Source organism: Macaca thibetana, chromosome 17, assembly GCF_024542745.1.
Source record: "Macaca thibetana thibetana isolate TM-01 chromosome 17, ASM2454274v1, whole genome shotgun sequence".
Classification (NCBI taxonomy): domain Eukaryota; kingdom Metazoa; phylum Chordata; class Mammalia; order Primates; family Cercopithecidae; genus Macaca; species Macaca thibetana.
The window spans coordinates 24,067,441-24,086,220 of NC_065594.1; the positions used below are offsets into that span (position 1 = coordinate 24,067,441).

Genomic DNA, 18,780 nt, shown 5'->3' on the forward strand with positions numbered 1-18,780 from the left:
TCTTCCATCATCTTTGGCTGAGATTAGTACTTTGTAATTCCAAAAAATGTTTACCTTTTGTTAAGAATATGTACTACAGCTTTTTATTTATAGTAGGGAAAAATGACAATGTTATAAATATCCCTTGCAAATGTTATTTTCAAATAATGTTTAACAGTGTGAGACGTATTCAGTACTATATGATGAATAATAAGATACAAATCATTTGTCTCTTAAAACGTTCCTTTTCTATCTTTTTCATGGAAATATTAGAAGGAAATATACCAAAATCATAGAAGTGGCTCTGTCTGAGTGGTGGGATAATTTAATATGCTTTTGAAGCATATTCATATGCATAATTATGCATCTCATAATGCATAATTTAAATTTTCTTCTTTACACTTTTTTTGTATTTTTCAACTTTTCTGTATTTAGCAAGCATTTTTATTGAGCACTGCATAATGCTTGGTATTTTATTAGGAACTGTATAGAAACAAAGAGGAGCTAATAAGGTCCCTGCCCTCATGGAGCTTATATTCAAAAGAAATAACCAGTACAGAAAGAAGCAAATCAATTAGTTAATTACGGATAGTAGTTGATTCTAGGTGGAAAATTAACAGAGTGTAAGCTTAGAAAATAAGAGTAGAACAAGCTAGATGGTCATTGAAAATATTCCTTTCCTAAGAAAATAAAATCATAAATGTTATGTTTTGGTTTTTAAGTTTATTTTCTGAAGAATGTGGAGTGTCTTCTTGAACTTTCCATTCAAAGCTTGTGATGTTTGGCTTGCAGTTTTACTGTTCACATTGTTCTTAGCTGACATACCAACCAACCTATATATTTTTTTATTTTGCAAAATTTTCAGTAAGTTTAGGAAACTAATATCTCATAAATACTGGTACCTATTATGTGCTAGTGCTTTACTATTGGGCTGCACCAAACCTTTAGGGTTTAATAGATGCACTGAGTCTTAGAGGGATGAAGTACATGGGCCAGCGTCCTACATTCAGTGAGTGGCAGAATGTGAATCTCAATTTGGATCTGTTTACCACCAAAATTTAAATAATGTAAGGTTAATTTTAACTATAAGGGAGAGAGAGATGACAGTTCCATTTAATTATTTCTCATTTGTAGCCATAATAATATTTAATCTCCCTGAGATTTTTCTCCCTAAGCTTTGGTTGGTATGCAGGCCAAGCAGTAGCCATAGGAAATGGTTTCTGTTGGGTTTTCTGAATGATTATTTGTTTGCTAATTATCTTCCTTCCCTATCCTCCCCCATGTTTCTTTAGGATCCTTCATCTGTACCTAATGCAGACAATGCCTTCACATTATTTTATGTGAAATTTCGAGCTGCTGCCCCCAAAGTCAGAGTAAGTCTATTGACATAACTAGGACATTGCTATGAAATTTGTTCATCCAGCCCTTTTGAAGTACTATTGCATGTTAGGCTGTTTGTTTATACTGAGGAAGTGAACTTGAATGAAAGGTTGACATTCTCCTTCCACATTATAGCGGTGTATCTTAGTGTTGTGTCTAGGTTCTTGAAGTCCACAGAGCAGGAAACATCTAGCTTTTCCTATGATGCTCAGGGACGGTTTCTAGATGAAGGTGATAGACAGGTTTTGAAAGCTTGACTGGTGGTCGTGAAGGGACTGATAAGGGTGTTTTGATAAACAGAGAACAGCACATATAGGGAAGGTTGTAGGAGACATAAAAGACATACATTTTGGGAGAGATCTTTATACTTCAAAGACTCTCTCACGAGGGATGTTACATGTCATGCTAATTTAGGAAAAGTAGAGAATCAATGAAGTGGTGTCTTAAACAGAGGAGTTATTTGGTCAGATTTGCCAAACAGACATGTAAACCAATGGAACAGAATAGAGAACTCAGAAATAAATGCATGCATTTTTGGCCAACTGATTTTTGGTAAAGTCACCAAGAACATTTAGTGGGGAAAGGATGATTGCTGGGAAAACTAGATATTCATATGCAGAAAAATGAAAGTAGACCTCTGTGTCTTGTTATATACAAAAATCAAAATAAAATGGATTAAAGACTTAAGATCTGAAACTATAAGGCTACTAGAAGAAAGCATAGGGGAAATGTTTTAGGTAGGATATTGGTCTAGGCCAAGATTTTATGGCTAAAACTTCAAAAGCATGGGCAACAAAAACAAAAATAGACAAATGGGGCTATAATAATCTTAAAAGCTTCTGACCAACAAAGGAGACAATCACCAAAGTGAATAGACAACCTGTAGAATAGTAGAAAACATTTACAACTATTCATCTGACAAGGGACTAATATTCAGAATATACATGGAACTTAACAGAAGAAAACCCCAAATAATCCCATTAAAAAGTAGGCAAAGAGGCTGAGTAGACATTTCTCAAAAGGAGACTATACAGATGGCCAACAGGTATATGAAAAAAATGTTCAACATCACTAATCATCAGGGAAATGTAAATCAAAACCACAGTGAGATGTCATCTCACCCCAGTTAGAATGGCTGTTATCAAGAAGACATAAAATAAATGCTGGTGAGGATGCAGAGAAAAGGAAATATCTGAGATACATTTAATTGAAGCTGGTGCATATATATTCTTTCTACTCGTTGTGAAGTTTCTAGAAATAATAATCTACTTTTGCTGACTGACTTCACTTCCTTGCTTGTTTCTCTCTTGAAAGTCAGCCAGTTGATGGCTGGGTGCAGTGGCTCACACCTGCAATCCTAGTACATTGGGAGGCCAAGGAGGGCAGATCCTTTGAGTTTAGGAGTTCGAGACCAGCCTGGGCAACATGGCGAAACCCTGTCTGTACCAAAAATACAAAATTAGCTGGACATTGTGGTGTGCACCTGTGGTGTGGCTACTTGGGAGGCTGTGGTGGGAGGATTGCTTGAACCCTGGAAGTCAAGGCTGCAGTGAGCCAAGATAGCACCACTACACTCTAGCCTGGGTGACAAAGTGAGACCCTGTCTCAGAAAAAAAAAAAAAAAAAAAAAGAAGCCAGCCAGTTTAAAGGAATATTTTTTTGAAATGGGAGAAACTTAGTTTTGTTTATAGAATATATATGTAGAATATGTGTACAACCTAGATGTCTAACAGATGTATATCTGGATGTTAATTGAATGCATGAGATTTAGATTGTGCCTGATTGATTGCTTTTGCTTATTAGCCAAATACTAATGATAAAAATTTGATTAGAAAAGAAATGGTAGAGGGAATCCTCCCTAACTCATTTTATGAGGCCAACATCATCCTGATACCAAAGCCTGGCAGAGACACAACAAAAAAAGAGAATTTTAGACCAATATCCCTGATGAACATCGATGCAAAAATCCTCAATAAAATACTGGCAAACCGGATTAAGCAACACATCAAAAAGCTTATCCACCATGATCAAGTGGGCTTCATCCCTGGGATGCAAGGCTGGTTCAACATTCGCAAATCAATAAACATAATCCAGCATATAAACAGAACCAAAGACAAGAACCACATGATTATCTCAATAGATGCAGAAAAGGCTTTTTGACAAAATTCAACAGCCCTTCATGCTAAAAACGCTCAATAAATTCGGTATTGATGGAACGTACCTCAAAATAATAAGAGCTATTTATGACAAACCCACAGCCAATATCATACTGAATGGGCAAAAACTGGAAAAATTCCCTTTGAAAACTGGCACAAGACAGGGATGCCCTCTCTCACCACTCCTATTCAACATAGTGTTGGAAGTTCTGGCTAGGGCAATTAGGCAAGAGAAAGAAATCAAGGGTATTCAGTTAGGAAAAGAAGAAGTCAAATTGTCCCTGTTTGCAGATGACATGATTGTATATTTAGAAAACCCCATTGTCTCAGCCCAAAATCTCCTTAAGCTGATAAGCAACTTCAGCAAAGTCTCAGGATACAAAATTAATGTGCAAAAATCACAAGCATTCTTATACACCAGTAACAGACAAACAGAGAGCCAAATCAGGAATGAACTTCCATTCACAATTGCTTCAAAGAGAATAAAATACCTAGGAATCCAACTTACAAGGGATGTAAAGGACCTCTTCAAGGAGAACTACAAACCACTGCTCAGTGAAATAAAAGAGGACACAAACAAATGGAAGAACATACCATGCTCATGGATAGGAAGAATCAATATCGTGAAAATGGCCATACTGCCCAAGGTAATTTATAGATTCAATGCCATCCCCATCAGGCTACCAATGAGTTTCTTCACAGAATTGGAAAAAACTGCTTTAAAGTTCATATGGAACCAAAAAAGAGCCCGCATCTCCAAGACAATCCTAAGTCAAAAGAACAAAGCTGGAGGCATCACGCTACCTGACTTCAAACTATACTACAAGGCTACAGTAACCAAAACAGCATGGTACTGGTACCAAAACAGAGATATAGACCAATGGAACAGAACAGAGTCCTCAGAAATAATACCACACATCTACAGCCATCTGATCTTTGACAAACCTGAGAGAAACAAGAAATGGGGAAAGGATTCCCTATTTAATAAATGGTGCTGGGAAAATTGGCTAGCATAAGTAGAAAGCTGAAACTGGATCCTTTCCTTACTCCTTATACGAAAATTAATTCAAGATGGATTAGAGACTTAAATGTTAGACCTAATACCATAAAAATCCTAGAGGAAAACCTAGGTAGTACCATTCAGGACATAGGCATGGGCAAAGACTTCATGTCTAAAACACCAAAAGCAACGGCAGCAAAAGCCAAAATTGACAAATGGGATCTCATTAAACTAAAGAGCTTCTGCACAGCAAAAGAAACTACCATCAGAGTGAACAGGCAACCTACAGAATGGGAGAAAATTTTTGCAATCTACTCATCTGACAAAGGGCTAATATCCAGAACCTACAAAGAACTCAAACAAATTTACAAGAAAAAAACAAACAACCCCATCAAAAAGTGGGCAAAGGATATGAACAGACATTTCTCAAAAGAAGACATTCATACAGCCAACAGACACATGAAAAAATGCTCATCATCACTGGCCATCAGAGAAATGCAAATCAAAACCACAATGAGATACCATCTCACATCAGTTAGAATGGCGATCATTAAAAAGTCAGGAAACAACAGATGCTGGAGAGGATGTGGAGAAATAGGAACACTTTTACACTGTTGGTGGGATTGTAAACTAGTTCAACCATTATGGAAAACAGTATGGCGATTCCTCAAGGATCTAGAACTAGATGTACCATATGACCCAGCCATCCCATTACTGGGTATATACCCAAAGGATTATAAATTATGCTGCTATAAAGACACATGCACACTTATGTTTATTGCAGCACTATTCACAATAGCAAAGACTTGGAATCAACCCAAATGTCCATCAGTGACAGATTGGATTAAGAAAATGTGGCACATATACACCATGGAATACTATGCAGCCATAAAAAAGGATGAGTTTGTGTCCTTTGTAGGGACATGGATGCAGCTGGAAACCATCATTCTTAGCAAACTATCACAAGAACAGAAAACCAAACACCGCATGTTCTCACTCATAGGTGGGAACTGAACAATGAGATCACTTGGACTCAGGAAGGGGAACATCACACACCGGGGCCTATCATGGGGAGGGGGGAGGGGGGAGGGGGGAGGGATTGCATTGGGAGTTATACCTGATGTAAATGACGAGTTGATGGGTGCAGCACACCAACATGGCACAAGTATACATATGTAACAAACCTGCACGTTATGCACATGTACCCTACAACTTAAAGTATAATAATAATAAATAAATTAAAAAAAAAAAAAAAGAAAAGAAATGGTATAGATAAGAGGGCTCAGTGTGGTGGGTGATTATAAAATGATTATATAGTTATCAGTAACTTTCCTACATACCATTAATAACAAATTAATATATGTGATGGGGTCCCATTTATATCAGTGACAAAAAGCATAAAATACTTACCTAGCAGTAACCTTAACAGAAATACAAGGATGAAAAAAATGATAAAACTAGACAGAAAATTATAAAATGCTGAATAAATGGTAAGCCCATCTTCTTCCTGGTTGGGGTGATTTAATTTTTAAAATGTCAGTTTCTCCCAGAGTAATTTGTTGGTTAGAATGTACTAGCAAAAATTCCAATGGATTTTTTTTTTTTTTTTTTTTTTTGCGTGAATCTAAACTTTCTCTGGTAAATAGGCAAGACTAAAGAAGAAAATTTTGAAAAATACAGTGTCATTGATTCAAGCATTCACTGACAGATCATTGGAATGGAATGTTATAGTACTTAATATATAAAGAAACATTCCAAATAAAAAAGGAAGGACTGGAGTTTTCTACATGGTATTGGGAAGATTTGCTAAATATTTGAAAAAACAGTAAGCTTTTTACTCTATGACATTACCAAAATAATATATTCTAAGTGAACTAAAGAAAAATGAATATCTAATAAAAAATGACCAGATTACTCACAGAACGTGTGGAAAATATATGCAAGTTAAGGCTGGGTGACTTTTGTCTGTCATAAATTGGCAGATTAAGGTCAGTGCTTCTGAGGATTTATGAGACAGGCAACAGTGTTGATAGGAATGTAATTGGATTATTTTCTAAAAAACATTTTAGAAGAATAGATCAAAAGCCCCTAAAAAGACATACCTCTTTTGACCTGGTGTTTTGGGGTCCCCACCTGGGAGGTAGGTGCTGTTATACCAGTTTTATACAGTAGGGAGTGGAATCTCAGAAGTGAACCAGCTTGCCTGGGCTCAAACAGCTACTAAGGAGCGGGTGCTGGAACCCTCTAGTTTCACTCAAGGCTCTTCACAAATGGGCTCTGATTCTCCGGAAGCAACCTAGATATCAGTAGAAATGGAATATTATGTAGCCCTTTAGCATAATGTTTTAAATCATGCTTATAATGATTCATTGAGTGTTGACTAGGCACCAAGGTACTATGCTAAGGCCTTCTATACATTTTCATCTAGTATTGAAAAGTATTTAATGATAGGAATATGTTTATGAAATAATGTTAATTTTTAAAGAATTATAAAGCAGAATATGTAGTATAATTACAGTTTTGCTTAAAAAGAAAAATATAGAACTATGGATATAAAAAAACTGAAAGAAAATATACTGAAATGCTGTGATTATTTTTTGGTATTATAAGTGATTTTTATGATTAAAAATTTACAGTTTTTCTGAGTATGTGATACAATTAATATTATAATCAGAAAGTAATGGATAATATAACAGATGGTTTTTTAATGCATTTTTTCTTACTTTGCAGACTCTTATTGAACAAATAGAACTGCGGTCTGAAAAAATACCTGAGTGAGTACCTAGAAGTTAATCTGATTTCCACATGAACCTTCGTCTTGTAGTACTGTTTTTCCAAATCTGGTTTTATCTCTGATATTTTATGAGCAATTGCCTTCCAGCTTGTTCTTGTAACATACAACTTATTTTGGGGAACAAGGTCACAGACTTAGCAAGTTTACATAACAGCAGTTTTTCCCGTACTAGGATTTCCTTCTTATTTGGGCGGATGTGGGGGTCCCTATTCTTGGAAAAGAAATCCTTCTTTAAAAGCTGAAGCTTATGACGTCACAGTTCATTATGATTTGCTTTTGTTTTATGTTTGTATTTCTAGTATTAAATAGTTAATGTGCACAAATGAGAGGTGATCGTTTTAGCTTTAAAAGAGGTTTGGCAGCCTACACTGGGATTTAAGATGAAACTGAATTTACATATTTGAAATGAAAAGTGTAATCTCATTTGCTTTCTGTCAGATACCAACAACTGCTAAATGATATACACCAGTGTTACCTTGATCAGCGGGAGCTCCTTTTGGGTCCTAGTATTGCTTGCACTGTTGCAGAGTTAACCAGCCAAAATAATAGAGATCATTGTGCCTTGGTAAGTTTCTACTTGTTTTGGTTTAATGTTAAATCTTCCTCTGAATTATGTTGATATCCTAGAAACTATACTTGGTTAAATTAGTTTTGGTGTCCATAGTGAACTAAAAAAGCATGTTTTTAGTTATGACAAATCTAGTTTGGTAATTAGCCTATTCACCTTTGCAAAATATTCTTATTTTTTACTTATTTTTTGAGATAAGAAGATTCACAAATAAGTATTATTCTTGAAAAATGAGGTTTCAAAGTTTGTAGATTTATATAAACAATTTAGCTTAGCTTTTGCTGCAGAAGTGCTTTTTTGTTTAGTGTAATTTTAATTCATACTATAAAAAATGCATAAACACTCTTTTTTGAAATACTTTTGAACTAGAAAAGTAATTTGTGTTTATTATGAAAAGTTTAGAAACTAAAGCATTAAGAAAATAAAAATCACCTATAATCCCGTTATGCAGTAATCTATCGAAAACCAACCATTTTCTGTTTATTCAGTAAGTTGTTTTAAGAGTATATATGTGTAATCTCTGAAGATAAAGTATAGGCTTTATTTCATAAACATAAGAAACGTTGTGTGTCTTTAACTGTAGGTGGTGTGTGTTTGTTTACTACAGGTTCGTAGTGGCTGTGCCTTCATGGTTCATGTCTGCCAGGATGAACACCAACTTTACAATGAATTTTTCACAAAACCAACATCAAAATTAGAGTAGGTGGACATGGAATCTAACTCTTGTTCATAAAATTTAACTTGCTAATGACCATAATGAATCAGTATATTATAGGAGTATTCTATCGTTAGCTGGAGAGTGTTTTAACTTGTGTGTGTCTGTGAACAAAATATCGTTGGGTGGGACAGATATTTTCTTAAAAGTTATTTTCTTAAATGTGCAACTTACATGCTTTTGTATTTGTAATGCAATTATTTAGATATTACGGTGTGATAGGAAGAAGTCTATACAGAATTCTGTAGCCTTGGAATCTAGATCCCTTTATCTCCATTAAGTACAATAATTCCTTCTAGTTAAAAAATTCTATGATTCTAACTAATGAAAGATTTAAAAATACAGATACTATTTAATAACCTTTTCTTTATTTTTCTCAAAATATCTTTCAGATCCACTGTTAGTCACTTTTGGTTTCTTCATGTTCACTCTTCTGACTCTTACAAATATTCAAAGCTATGACTCTTGTAATGAGGAAAAGTATTTTATGGTTTTAGTTGAAGTGATCACTTTTGATGAAATACTGTGTATAAAAGAGTACTATTGACAGTATGGTGCATATAGACAGCTTAAGTTTTTAAATGTTTAAAATTTCTCAGAATACTTGGTGTATGACCAAAGTACTTTGAATTTTGTTTATCTAAGTCTATAAGTATTCAATAATTTTAAACTTGTCTTTCCTGGGGGGAAAAGTTACCATTTGATGTATAGTGAAGTAGAATATAAAAGGTAATTAAGTCTTCTGACTTAATTTTTATTGGTCATTTTTATTGGTTTTGAAAGGACATATAGAAAATTATTGCTGAAATAGATAAAAGTTGTAATAGGTTGACTTTGGGGGCAGCTACTTTGAATTGACTGCTGTGGATTGCTTGATTCCGAGCTTTTGAAACAAACAGTTTCTAGAATTACTTTCAGCTTTTCCCTTATCATTCTATAATGTCCTCAGATACTGTTTTCCAGTAGATACTTATTGTTCTTATCGACTGGAAGAAATCAATGAGGTTTTCTAAACTATTAGAAAATCCTGAAAAAACTACTACTAATAGCCATGTTTTATTCTTTCATTTTAGTGAGCTTTTGGAGAAACTGTGTGTGTCATTGTATGATGTCTTCAGGCCATTGATCATTCATGTTATTCACTTAGAGACTCTGTCGGAACTTTGTGGGATTCTTAAAAATGAGGTGCTTGAAGATCATGTGCAGAACAATGGTAATTGAGTAGAAATGATCATTTTAAGTTCTATCACTGGCTCAATGAATTTGAAAAAAAAATAGGTTCTTCTTCCCTCACTCCACTAAATACATAAATTTAATATTTTTGAAACTTGGCTTGATGCCTTGTCCCTTCTTGAATGAAGTTGCACCTTATTCTCTCACTAAAGACGCAATCAGATAGGGAAAGAATCTTAAAATCTGGGTAAAATTAGTAATAAAATAATTATAGCCAGTTTTCTTTCTGGCATCTGGAATCCAGAGAGAACACATCATCACTTTTGGGTTAGGCATTTCTAGCACACTTTTCCAGAATACAAAATACATAAATAAATAATTGAATATATTGTATACTTTTGATTAAAAAACAGGAATTGTTTTTGTGTGTATTCATAATAATAGTTCATCTGTTTTGAAATTACAAATAAAGAAAAGCAGTTCTCTGGAATAGCTCTACTTTGTCCATCTGATACATTCTTCAGTATTTGATTTGATTGTCATGGAGAACATGATTTTCCTAATAGTACCTAGGTACCTTTAAAAAATACCCTTTAGGCCGGGCATGGTGGCTCACGCCTGTAATCCCAGCACTTTGGGAGGCCGAGGTGGGTGGATCACCTTAGGTCAGGAGTTCGAGAACAGCCTGGCCAAGGTGGTGAAACCCTGTCTCTACTAAAAATACAAAAATTAGCCAGACCTGGTAGCAGGCGCCTGTGATCTCAACTACTCGGGAGGCTGAGGCAGGAGAATTGCTGGAACCTGGGAGGAGGAGGTTGCAGTGAGCTGAGATTGCGCCATTACACTCCAGTCTGGGCAACAACAGCAAGACTCTGTCTCAAAAAACCAAAAACAAAATACCCTTCAAGTAATTATTCTACTCGCAGAATTTATTGTCCTCACACTCCAGCCCGGGCAACAACAGCAAGACTCTGTCTCAAAAAGAAAACAAAAACAAAATACCCTTCAAGTAATTATTCTACTCGCAGAATTTATTGTCCTCACTTTGGCTTTCACTGAGACACTGAATTTGTTACTCTTCCAGAGTTACTCAATTGCATGTAACTCATTCATTTTCTCACATTTTACTGCTTCTAAATTTTTTATTGCTTCTGATTTTAAAATTAATATTTTTGTTTTGTTTTGGTTTTTGAGTTGGGGGGTCTTACTCTTGTCACCCAGGCTGGAATGCAGTGGTGCGATCTCGGCTCATTACAACCTCTGCCTCCTGGGGTCAGGTGATCCTCCCACCTCAGTCTCTTGAGGAACTGAGACTACAGGTGCATGCCACCATGCCCAGCTATTTTTATATTTCTTTTGTAGAGAGGGGGTTTTGCCATGTTGCCCAGGCCAGTCTTGAGCTCCTGGACTCAAAATCTGCCCTCCTTGGCCTCCCAAAGTGCTGGGATTACAGGTGTGAGCCACTGCACCTAGCCAAAATTAATGTGAATTTTTTTTCTTTTTTTTTTTTTTTTTGAGACGGAGTCTCGCTCTGTGCAGTGGCGCAATCTTGGCTCACTGCAGCCTCCACTTCCTGGGTTCCAGTGATTCTCCTGCCTCAGCCTCACGAGTAGCTGGGACTACAGGTACGCACCACCATGCCCAACTAATTTTTGTATTTTTAGTAGAGATGGGGTTTCACCATGTTGGCCAGGATGGTCTTGATCTCTTAACCTCATGTTCCGCCTGCCTCGGCCTCCCAAAGTGCTGGGATTACGGACATGAGCCACTGTGCCTGGCCTCTTTTTTTTTTTTTTTTTTTTATTTATAGAGATGGGGTCTCACTGTGTTGCCTAGGCTGGGCTCGAACTCCTGGACTCAAGTGATCGTCCCACCTGGGCCTCCCAAAGTGCTGGGATTACAGGCATGAGCCACCGTGCCTGGCCTAATGTGATTATGTGTTATCTTTAACCCCCTATCTTTTGGAAGGCCGTTACAGGATTACTAGTGTGTCTTAAAATTGATGGCGTCTTTTTTATTTATTTGTTTATTATTTTTGAGACAGGGTCTTACTCTATTGCCCAGGCTGGAGTGCAGTGGCATGAGCACAGCTCACTGCAGCCTCAATTTTCTGGGCTCAGGTGATTCCCACCTCAGCCTCCCAACTAGCTGAGACTACAGATGCGCACAACCACGCCTGGCTAATTTTTTGTATTTTTATGGAGACGGAGTTTTGCCATGTTGCTTAGGCTGGCCAATCTTGAACTCCTGGGCTCAAGTTATCTGCCTGCCTCAGCCTCCCAAAATGCTGGGATTATAGGCATGAGCCACTGCGCCTTGCTGATGGCATCTTAGAAATAAAGAAATGCTATATAAACTCATACTTTACTTTTTACTTGTCTCTGTGAAAATGTTAAGTCATTTAATATCTGTGGTACTCAATTTATTTGTAAAGTGGGGATGATGATAGCCCAGTTAATAAGCTACCTTAGCAATTTCTTAGTCTTGGTCTGAAGCTATGCGAAATAACTTTTGAAGAGCAAAGCACTCTTAAAATTCAGATTTTATTATTCATATTAATAATATAATTAATTTAATAGAGTACCGCCCAGTTTTAAAGTTGAGGAAATTGAAAGACGTTTATTAAACTTTTCCCAGCTCATTAAGTCATACTGAAATAGAATATAACCACAGCCTCTGAAGCAAAAGTGGTTCATACTGTTTCTGAACAATTTAGTAGTATCTTTCCTTGTTTAAAAGAAAGTGTTTTCCTCAATCTAAAAGAATGGATGATTGCACTTTTTTATCAGCCGAGCAACTGGGGGCATTTGCAGCTGGAGTCAAGCAGATGTTAGAAGATGTACAGGAGCGGCTTGTCTACCGAACCCACATCTATATTCAGACGGACATCACGGGCTATAAACCAGCTCCTGGAGATCTGGCATATCCCGATAAGTTAGTAATGATGGAGGTAGGATCTCCTTACTTGATCTCCCGTTTGCCCCCACACAGTTTTTAGATGTTTTATTTATTTATTTATTTAAAATTTATAACTTAAAATAGAGACATGGTCTCCCCACGTTGCCCAGGCTGGTCTCGAATTCCTGAACTCAAGTGATCCACCTGCCTCGGCCTGCCAAGTGCTGGGATTACAGGCGTGAGTCACTGTGCCTAGCCTACATGTTTTTTACTAGTTAAAATGGGATTTTTCTTTTTAATTCTTCCTCAAAATGTAAAATCAAGATAAGCTTGCTATAAAAATTAAGGGAGATAACATTTAAAAGAATTAAAAATAATTTGTTAGTTTGTCTTTCCTTCGAGTTATGTTTTATAAACATTCTATTCCATTCTCTTCCCATTGGCAGGAAATACACATTCTCAATTTTAAAATTGAATTAGTGATCCCTAATTCAATTTTAGGGATTTCTCTTTTTTTTGAGTAAGTGGCATAGAAGAAGGTTGATAATGTAGGAGCCACCAGGTTGATGGTGACGATGTAACCGTGTGTCATGCTCTCATAAAAACCCTGGAGGCCATCTCCTCAAATTATACCGTACAAGTGTCCAGTTATGGTTTGAAGACTTGGGTTTATTTTCCTGATCTTTCAATTCCATATATGTCTTCATTTTCTTTGAGTTCTGGACAGACTTTAAATAATGCCTAAGATATTAGTATTAAAACAGAATTAGAACTTTTTTAAGGCAAATTTTCAAATATAAGCAAAAGTAGAAACTGTAATATGATGACCTCTTAGGTACCATTACCTTCATTTTAACATGGCTAGACTTTTTGTACTCCCTTTCACCCCCATTAATTATTTTAAAGCAAATTCCAAACATGATTTCAATTAGTAAATAGAACTAGGCCGGGAATGGTGGCTCATACCTGTAATCACAGCACTTTGAGAGACCGAGGCGGGAGGATCACTTGATCTCAGGAGTTCAAGACCAGCCTGGGCAACATGGTGAGAAACCCCATCTCTACTAAAAATACAAAAATTAGTCAGGTGTCGTGGTGTGCCTCTGTGATCCCAGCTGCTGAGGAGGCTGAGATGGGAAGATTACTTGAGCCCGGGAGATGGAGGTTTCAGGGAGCCGAGATCACACCACTGCCCTCCGGCCTGCGTGACAGAGCCAGATCCTGTCTCAACAACAACAACAACAGAAAAGTGTGACCACTGCAGGCTAAGCAGGACGGAATATAACTTTACACTCCTGAAGGTTATAGATTCTGGGTTACTGCTTCTAAGTAGCAGAAACCAATGAGCAAAGATAATCAAGTCAAGAGGTTAAATATGAAAAACAACAATAACAAAATTAAAAAAAAAACCTTCAGTAGGTAACTCTAAAAAGTTAAGGGCATTTTTATTTTTAACACACCATAATATAATTATCACACCGAAAAACAGTGTAGTTCCTTAATATCAAGTATCCAGTTGAATCTAGAACTTGTTTTTCAGATTCACCAGTTGTTATTATTTCATCACATTTACTTTATCTCTTTGTGTGTGTGTGTTGCTGAGCCATTTGAAAGTTGCAGACATCATAACTCCTCATTGCTAAGTACTTCAGTTCTTATTTTTGTAAGAATAACGACAATTGTTCATATAACCACAGTATCATTTTTGTATTTAAGGAAATTAACATTAATTCAATAATATTATTTATATATAGTCCATATTGAAATTTCCCCATTTGTCCTTCAGATGTCTGTTTTTTTTTTTTTTTTTGGATACATAGTTTCACTGTTTTCACTCAGGCTGGAGTGCAGTGGCGCAATCTTGGCTCACTGCAACTTCTGCCTCCCAGGTTCAAGTGATTCTCCTGTCTTAACCTATCAAGTAGCTGGAATTAAAGGCGCCAGCCACCACAGCTGGCTAATTTTTGTATTTTTAGTAGAGATGGGATTTCACTATGTTGGCCAGGCTGGTCTTGAACTCTTGAGACCAGCCTCAAGTGATCCTGCCACCTCAGCCTCCCAAAGTGCTGTGATTTTAGATGTGAGCCACCATGCCTGGCCTAGGTGTCTCTTATAATTGGACAAAAAAATTTAAAAAGTGGGATCCAGTCAAGGTTATCATGTTGCATTTGGGTTTTATGCACCATAATATCTTTAATTCAAATCCACACTCCTTCCTTCCCCCCTTTTGTTTTGTCTTTTGTTTTTATGGCATTGACTTTTTTCAAGGGACCAGGACAGTTTTATTGTAGAATATGTCACATTATGGATTTGTCCGATTGTTTCTTGTTGCTTAGATTCAAGTTAAACTTTTTTTCCCTCAAGAATACTGCATAGCTGATGTGTACTTCTTATTTCAGTATATCAAAGGCAGATAATGTCAGGTTGTTCCACTATTGGTTAAAGTGGTGATTGCTAGCTCTCTTCATTATAAAAATATAGTTTTTCTTTATTTGCAATTAATAAATAATTATAGGGTGATACTTTGAGATTATTTGAGTTCCCCCAAATCTTTTCAGTTAGTGGCTTTAGCATCCATTGATGATTCTTGCCTGAACCAATTATTACATTGGGAGGCAGTAAAATGGTCATTTTTCACATCTGCCATTTCTTCTACCTTTATTAGTTGGCAGTCTGCTGTAAAGAATTAATTTCCCTTTCTTCATCCCTTCTCCTCACCCCTGCTTTATATAGCATTATAGACTATTAGATTTTTTAAAAAAAGTCATTGTATTTTAATCTGTTATCATCATTGTTATTATTATTATTATTATTATTATTTTGAGACAGGGTCTGACTCTGTTGCCCAGGCTGGAGTGCAGTGCCTTGACTTCCCAGGCCCATGCAATCCTCCACCTCAGCCTCCTGAGTAACTCGAATTACAGGCGTGTGCCACTACACCCAGCTAATTTTTTGCATTCTTTTGTAGAAATGGGATCTCGCCGTGTTGTTCAGGCTGGTCTCAAAGTTCTGGGCTCAAGTGATCTGCCCACCTTGGCCTCCCAAAGTGCTGGGATTATAGGTATGAACCACCATGCCCAGCCATCGTTATTCATTTCGATGCTCAAAATTGTCCCAAATTTGGACAGTGGCAGCCCCTTTACGCTGGCTCCTCTGTCCATTTGACTGTAGTCTCTCAGTACTTTTTTTTTTTTTTATTGAGTTTTATAGTTTTAGCTTTCACATTTAGGTCTTTAATCCATTTTGAGTTAATTTTTGTATATGATGTGAAGTAGGGGGTCCAGTTTCATTCTTCTGCATGTGGTTATCCAGTTGTTCCAGCATCATTTATTGAAAAGGCTATTATTTGTCTATTGAATGGTCTTGGCACCCTTGTTGAAAATCAGTTAACCATAGATTAACGGCTTTTTGTTTTGTTTTGTTTTTGGACTCTCAAGTTTATTCCATTCATCTTTCTGTCTTATCCTTGTGCTCCACCAGACTGTCTGGATTACAGTTGTTTTTAAATAAATTTTATACTTGGGAAGTAGTTTTGCTATTTTGTTCTTTTTTTTTTTCAAATTGTTTTGGCCATTCTGGGCTCCTTGCAATGCCATATGATTCTAGTAATTTGAATCATCTTTCTTTTTTTCTTGGCCAATCTAGGGTCCTTTGTTTTCTTGCACAGGATGATCCAGGTGTTCATCTTTTGCATTCCTTGCTCCAGACCTACCGTCAGCTCTTTCTCCAGGAACCCTTGGTTCCTTAAGGGGAAAGAGGGTGGTATTTAGAAACCAAGATCTGAGTATTAGGTGTGCTCATTTCTAATGGTGGATGTCATTACTTCTAGCCCTCTTTAAAGAGCTAGAAAAATATACATTTTAAAGTATCATGAGATCATACTGAAATCTCCAGTTCAGATCCAGTTCCACAGTGTTTTCCCATATCTTGTATTTGTGTTTCCAGTCTCACAGAAGAAACCCTGGCTCCCAGCACCTCTAGTGTATTTACTCATTTGCTTCAAATTACAACATACACAAAATAGTTTCAGAATGATAACACTAATGCCATGACTAATAGCAAACTTAATTCAAGATTTTTATACTTCTTTTGTTCTTAGAATATATCCTACTAAGATATACAACGAGATTGCTGTCAAACATTTGATTCTAAATATGGATCCGCAGATTTCAAATCTCTTTAGAGATTTTTGCCCATGTAAGCTTGCCATTTGCATGGCATAGGGGGAAATGTAAGAGTGAGATAGACCTGGATTCAAATCCCAGCCCAGTTAGTAGCTCTTTCTTATCTTTTATCAGTATATTTAATTATTTGTAAAACAGGCATAATACTGACCCTGGATAATTGTTGTAAGAGTAAAGATAATGACCCAGAAAGCACTTAATGCTGGTAGTCATATGATAGACAGTGGCTGTTGTCATTTATTTAACCCTTGAAATATTTAAAAACATAACATTTGACTTTTTAAAAATAGTCTTGGCCAGGCACAGTGGCTCACGCCTGTAATACTAGCACTGTGGGAGGCCAACGTGGGCGAATCGCTTGAACCCAGGAGTTCAAGGCCAGCCTGGTCAACAAAGTGAAACCCCATCTCTACAAAAAATACAAAAATTAGGCAGGCATGGTGGCAGCTATTAATCCTAGCTACTCAGGAGGCATAGGTGGGAGGAACACCTGAGCCCAGGAGATGGAGGCTGGGATGAGCTGTCATTGTGCCACTGTATTCCAGTCTGGGTCACAGAGTGAGACCCTGCCTAAAAAAAAAAAAAAAAAAAAAAAAGATTAGAGGTCTGATTATTTTATTTGAAAAATTCCAAAGGCAGTTTTGGTGCTAGTGAATTTAAAAAATGTCCCCTGAAATGATTTTGCTAAGTCATCATGTTTCTAACGTATTTTAAAAAAATACAGTCTTGAGAAATCTGTAAGCTATTAAATTAAAAAAAAGGTAATCTAATTTTTGCCAGTCTATACACTAATCTCGCTTAATTAGTTTATATCAGGAGCTGTAGACTTAAATATCTGTGGAAAATAGATTAAAGATCATTTCTTCCTAAGTGTATCCTGTATTCATCAGTATATCTTTTGTCACAGAGTGCCAATCTGTGTCATTAAAGTTGTCAGATGTGGCTCAGATACTGTCCTGTTTCTATTTACACGGCTTTTCTTGGATGTCAAATGTCCTAATTTCTTTTATTTTTATTTTTAAAATAGACTTTATATTTTAAGATAGTTTGAGATTTACAGAAAAATTGAGAGGGTAGTACAGAGTTTTTATATACCCTGCACCCAGTTGCTCCTATTACTAAGATCTTCTATTGGTATGATACATTTGCCACAATTAATGAACCAGTAGTGATTCATTGGTATTTGTTTACTAAGGTCCATAGTTTATTCAGATTTTCTTAGTGTCTTTCAGGTCTTTTTCTATTCCAGGATCCCATTTATAACACCACATTGCACTTAGTTTTTATGTCTTTTTAGACTCCTTTTGTTTGTGACAGTTTTTCAGACTTTTTTTGTTTTTGATGACTTAGCAGTGTTGAGAACTGGTTTGTAGTGTTGTCATGAGTATTTCAAGCTTTGTATACGATGCTCCTTTGTTGGAATTCGTCTGATGTTATCCTTACGATTAGACTAGTGTTTTGGGTTTTTGGGAGGAAAACCACAGTGGTGTAAAATGCCATTGTTATTACAGCATATTAAGGGTACAGCCTTTCAACATGAGTGTTCACTGTTGATATTGAACCTGACCATCTGGCTGAAGTAGTGCTGTCAGGTTTTGCCACCGTGCAGTTATTCCTCTTCCCCACTTTCCACACTGTACTCTTTGGAAGGAAGTCCCATGTGTAACCCATGTTTAAGGAGTGGGTTGTGCTCTGCCTTTTTTAAGGGCAAAGTATCTATATAAATACTTGGAATTTTTCTGTAAGGGAGATTTGTCTCTTTTTCCAATTTGGTGATTCAGTCACTTACTGATGTCAGTGTGGACTTACGGATATTTATTTATACTTTGGGTTATAGTTCACTGGTACTTTATTTTGCTGCTCCAGCTTTCACCACTGGGAGCTCTCTCAGTTGACTCCTATGTCCTTTTGACATACTCATTTATGTAGATTT

General features: G+C 36.5%; 1 protein-coding gene across 1 annotated transcript in view; it reads left to right on the plus strand.

Annotated features, from left to right (window-relative positions):
• Positions 1-18,780, plus strand: part of COG3 (component of oligomeric golgi complex 3) — a 73,713-nt gene that overhangs the window by 18,458 nt on the left and 36,475 nt on the right. Inside the window, exons 8-13 of the mRNA XM_050766185.1 lie at positions 1,272-1,352; positions 7,246-7,289; positions 7,748-7,874; positions 8,485-8,576; positions 9,666-9,805; positions 12,555-12,715. Of these exons, the coding sequence (XP_050622142.1) occupies positions 1,272-1,352; positions 7,246-7,289; positions 7,748-7,874; positions 8,485-8,576; positions 9,666-9,805; positions 12,555-12,715 (645 nt within the window). The remainder of the gene's footprint in view (positions 1-1,271; positions 1,353-7,245; positions 7,290-7,747; positions 7,875-8,484; positions 8,577-9,665; positions 9,806-12,554; positions 12,716-18,780) is intronic.